Source organism: Plasmodium gaboni, chromosome 12 (genome assembly GCF_001602025.1).
Source record: "Plasmodium gaboni strain SY75 chromosome 12, whole genome shotgun sequence".
Taxonomy (NCBI): domain Eukaryota; phylum Apicomplexa; class Aconoidasida; order Haemosporida; family Plasmodiidae; genus Plasmodium; species Plasmodium gaboni.
This window is the reverse complement of record NC_031492.1, coordinates 128852-134655: the sequence shown is the minus strand read 5'-3', so window position 1 is coordinate 134655 and position 5804 is coordinate 128852. Positions and strand designations below refer to the sequence as shown.

General features: G+C 16.9%; 2 protein-coding genes across 2 annotated transcripts; both read left to right on the top strand.

The window, feature by feature from the left end:
• Window positions 1-446: 446 nt before the first annotated feature.
• Window positions 447-2900, top strand: PGSY75_1204400 (putative membrane protein; the record flags this gene model as incomplete). Its single annotated transcript, XM_018786636.1, has 13 exons — window positions 447-573; window positions 720-800; window positions 892-935; window positions 1079-1160; window positions 1241-1285; window positions 1373-1459; window positions 1582-1658; window positions 1754-1850; window positions 2007-2136; window positions 2320-2420; window positions 2497-2568; window positions 2670-2723; window positions 2848-2900. The coding sequence occupies 13 exons, from the start codon at window positions 447-449 to the stop codon at window positions 2898-2900; spliced, it is 1050 nt and encodes a 349-aa protein (XP_018640501.1).
• Window positions 2901-5217: 2317 nt separating this feature from the next.
• PGSY75_1204300 (eukaryotic translation initiation factor 5A) lies at window positions 5218-5703 on the top strand (the record flags this gene model as incomplete). Its single annotated transcript, XM_018786635.1, has 1 exon — window positions 5218-5703. The coding sequence occupies one exon, from the start codon at window positions 5218-5220 to the stop codon at window positions 5701-5703; it is 486 nt and encodes a 161-aa protein (XP_018640500.1).
• Window positions 5704-5804: the final 101 nt, after the last annotated feature.

The following is a 5804-nucleotide window of genomic DNA, read 5'->3' as shown; positions in this document are numbered from 1 at the left end:
CGGTTTTACTTAATTACTTTTTATAATATAACTATCATATGTTAACCTACTCAATTATTTTTTTCTTTTGAAAATACAACAAAGTTATGTACATACATTATAATTAATAATCCAATTCCATTGTGCTACCCTATTTTTTATATGTCTCATAATTTATACTTTATATGTATAAACATTTTATGTAATATTAGATGGATCTTTGATATGATTATATATATATATATATATATATATATATATATTAGAATATGCAAACAGGTTCATACATATAGATATATATTTACATATATATATTTTGTAGGTCTATATATCTGTCTTAATTTTTTTTTTTTTTCTTTTTTAACAACTTAAACACAAGATAAATTATTTATACATATATATATATATATATATATATATATATTGTATTTCCTTTTGACATTGTTGTTTTTCTATATATTATCAAAATGAGGATACTTCCCCTTTTAATTATTTTATTTTTTGTTTTTTACAAAAAATTAAATGTTACTTGTATAATTGAAAAGCAAGATATCTACTTGGATGATGACTTTAGAAGTTTCACTTATTTTTTTGGTTAATATATATTAACAATATTTTTATGTTGATATAGTATGTCCTTAATTTGGACTAGTACACTAAATATATGCACAAATATATATAAATATATATATATATATATATTTATATATTTATATATTTATTTATTTAATTTTTCATAGCATCCTCTCCATCCGCTGATTTCTTATCTCGGATTGTCCACAGTGACGATTCAAGATTTGTTCAAATAAAAAATAAAATAGGTTTAATATAAAGGAATATATTTTTCCTTTTTTATATATTTATAAAAAGTAATAAGGTGTTATATAATTGGATTGAATATATATTTTATAGATATATGGAGCAAAACTGTGGACAAGGCATATGCAATAAATCAAGTAGGAATATATACACGCACATATATATATATATATATATATATATATCAATTTATATATATTTTTATTATTCATATAAATGCATTTTCATTGAAATGAATGAATTCATAAAAAAAAAAAAAAAATTAATTTTGTCATTGCAGGTTTCTAATGATATTATGAAAGTATATGTAACATTGTTGTTGTTATTACTACTACCATATTTTGTTTATATGGGAATCTTCGGTTATAATATATATATATATATATATTTATATCAACTTATATTTTTATGGTAAAATGTTAAAATTTTCAATTTATTTTAGGCAATACGAAAAATAAGACAGTTTTGGCCTTATCATCTATATTGGGTAAGATTATATAAAATAAACATAAAAACATATTATCATGTGAAAATACAATTTACTCTACAATTCTTATATTATGAACATATACAGGTTATTTCACGCTTTTAATTACATTTTATTTGAGTAATGGAATTTTAAATATAGGATTTGTTTGTTCCTTACCATTAGTATTTGGATGTTAAAAAGGAAAAAATTAAATGATAATAATATACATATGATGGAAAATAAACGATGCTTTAAAATAATATATATATATATATATATATATATATATATGTATAAATATTTTTTTTTTTCAGTTTTTATTTTTAATTTGGCTAGTTCAGATTGCATAATAAAATCGCTGTATAAATATACTAGATATATATTCTGTTTTGTAAGTTTAAAAGGATATATAAATGTGTATAAGAAAATATAATAATATATATAAATGTATTTTTTTTTATTATATATTAATAAAACATTTATTAGATTTTTGCTAAGCTTCTTTATGATGTTGTAACAAATTTAAAACTGGATGAACTCAATTCATTCGATTATGGAATTAGCGGATATATTTACATGAACTGTTCATAAAAAAATAAAAAAGAAAAAAGAACATACATATGTGTACATTATATAAAGACACATGTTATATATATTTTTAAATAATGCTCTAAATCAAAACAACATATATATATATATATATATATATATATATATATGCATAATCTTATTTTTGTAGTGTTGAAGGGGAATTATTATTTTATTTTAAAAATTGTTCATTTGATTGTACTAAGTGTTATAACATTAGTTATTATAAAATTGTTTCCTAATGTTTTTTCAAGTAGTTCCTTACAAAGCCCTATATCAATGTAAGCACATTAATAAAGAGGGGAAAAAAAAAAAAAAAAAAAAAAAAAAAAAAACATATATAAATAATGTATTGAATATAATATATATATATATATATATATATATAGACGCTATATTATTCTTATCATATAATTATTTTTATTTCAATTTATTTCCTTTTTTTATATATTTTCCATATAAAGAATTGCTGATAAATATATGGTCTCCTTTTTATGTGCCCTACCTGTTTCTGCTTTTATAACTCAAATTTTTTTTTTAATATGTAAAACTATAAACCCCATAGGTTAGGATAGAAATAATATATATATATATATATATGTATATATTATTTAGAGGCTATACATTTTTTATTTTTTTAGACCCGACCCTATTTTTCATGATACCTAGTTCACTGAATTTTTTGTCCATAAGCACAATTTTTTCCCTCATTAGTAAAAGGATAATAAATCATATTAATATGTATATTATATATATATATATATATATTTAAATGGAATTTTTTTTTTTTTTTTTTTTTTTTTATCTTTTAAAGCTTGGATAATAACAACATGCGTGTTAACAATTTTGAGGAATCGTGTTGAATCAGGTACTATTTATATAGACATAACAATATAATAATGTCTAAATAAATTAATAAAAATAAACTTTGCGCGTACAATGTGTATAATAATTTATTATTATTTATATTTTTTTTTTTAAAAATCTCTCAGATTACAATCATATATTGAATAAGCTATCTAGTAGACTAGGTGAATTTTTATGATATTCAAATAATGAAAATAATGTGCACATGACAAATAAATATATAAATAAATAAATAAATATATATATATATATATGTAATGATAAATAATGATATTTATAAAAATAAAGAAATAAGGATTTGAAAGGAAAATTATAAAATGAAAATTTTCCTTTTTTTTTTTTTTTAAAAGACAAATATATTTAATAAATAAATATAAATATAAATATATATATATATATATATATATATATATATATATATATTTAATTTTATTTCACTTTATTTTTTTTTAATTGTTATGGTTCATAAATGATAAAAAATATTATATACTAATATATACATATTGTATATGTATATATATTTTTGTTGTTTTAATTTTATGAATGAGAGAAAAAAATGAAAAAGAAAATCAAAATTTCAAGCATACCTTTCCTTTTTTTTTTTTTTATTATTTCATGTTGTAAAAATTATATATTTTAATTAATCACTTTGACTGTTATTATGAATAGAGAACTATGAAAATAATGTAGAAATAAATTTGGGTGAAGGGAATATTTTATTTTTTTTTTTATTTTCTTATGTAAAAGAGTTAAATTGGAAAACATAAATAAAACAAAAATAAAACAAAAATAAAACAAAAATAAAACAAAAATTAAACAAAAATAAAACAAAAAAAAGTAAAATATATGTGTATATTTTATTATTTTATTATTCTTTTCTTATTTATGATGTGATAAAAATAAGGCATATTTTTATTAATACATTTTTATTTCTTTTTTATATTAGTTTTGCCTTTATAATAATATTCAATGTTAAAATTAAAGAGTAAACACAAAAAAATAATAATTACTTTTAATATATAAAATAAATATGTAAAGAAATATTATATAATGAATGGAATAAGTGAAATATTTTATGGCTTTATGTTGTAACAAAGGAAGAACAAAAAAAAAAAAAATATAATTAATTGTATATATATATATATATATATATATATATATATATATTATAATTATAAGAAATATGGTAACATAAATAATATTACATATATAAATATATTGTAGTAATTTTATGTTGAAAAAAGAAGAGAATTTTAAATAATCCTATTTTTATATATGTATATAATAAATAAGAGTCATTTATTTATTTATTTATTATATATATATAATATATCATTGAAATGGGAAAACAAGGGGAAAAAAAAAGAAAAAATAATAATAATATAAATATAATATAAATAATATTATTAAATATGAAGTAAATAAAATATACAAATTTAAAAGTTGTATTTCATTTTGTTATTGATATATTTTAATGTTTAAAGAAATAAAAAAATTGGCTTGGAAAAGGTGATGGATAAAATATAATAAGTGATATATAATTAAATGTATGTATAATATTTTTAATATTTTTCATATATATAATATATATATATATATTATACTATATATATGTATAATATATATTATATAGAGAGATAATATATTTATGTATATATATATAAGAAAAAAAAAAAAATTATTTTATAAATGTTTTTGCATACTAATATTATATATATATATATTTAATATTTATAAAGCATATATATGCTTTTTTTTTATTTTTTTAAATTATTATTAATGCTTTTAATTTTTGAATATATACATCATTATATATATATATAAACATATGTATAAATATATAATATTTATAATATATCCATTTTTTTCTTCTTTTTTATTTTATTGCTTTTTTTTTTTTTTTTTTTTTTTCCTTTTCCCCTTTAATATTATATATCTATATAATATATATATAATATATATGTATGTATGTATGAACGTTTTACAAATGCTTTATTATTTTAAAATAACTAGTTTTTATTTATATATATAATAGTTAAATATATGAAAATAAATATAAAAAAAAAAATATATTATATATAAAAAAATATATAATTATTAATACTACCCTTTTTGAGATATTAAAAAAATATATCCTTGTGAAAAAAAAAAATATATGTATATATAATATATATATATATTTTTTATTTTAAATTTTTAAAATTCCTATTTCGTTATATAATTGAAGATAATATTATTTATATAAAATTATGTATTTAAAAAAAATATTTAATAATTTAATATTTTGAGTACATAATATAATATATATATATAATATATATGTATTTTTTTTTTTTTTTTTTTGACCTTAAAATATATTTTTATTTTTTATTTTTTTATTATTTTATTATTTTTTATTTTTTTATTATTTTTTTATTATTTTAATTTTTTTAATTTTCTTGTATATTTATTATTTTTTAATATATTTATTTTATATATTAATAAAAAAAAAAAAAATGTCAGATCATGAAGTATATGATAATATTGATGCCGGAGCATCACAAACATACCCTGTGCAGGCAGGTGCAATAAAAAAGAATGGTCATGTGATGTTAAAAGAGCATCCTTGTAAAGTGGTAGATTATTCGACATCTAAAACAGGAAAGCATGGTCATGCAAAAGCACACATTGTAGGTATAGATATATTTACAGGAAGAAAATATGAAGATATATGTCCAACATCTCATAATATGGATGTACCAGTTGTAAAAAGAACAGAATTACAATTAATTGATATAACAGAAGATGGATTTGTTTCACTTTTATATGATAATGGAGATACTAAAGATGATTTAAGTTTACCTAAAGATACTGAAGGAAATTTAGATGAAGTTGCAAAACAAATTCGTAATTTATTTGACAATGGCAAATCTGTTTTAGTTAGTGTTCTCTCTGCATGTGGACAAGAAAAAATTATTGCAGCAAAGGAGTTATCATCATAAAAACAAAAATAAGAAATTATAATAAAAAAATATATGCAAAAGTAATCTTATTTTGATAGCAAGGATGTTTACATATTAACATATATATGATATATATATAA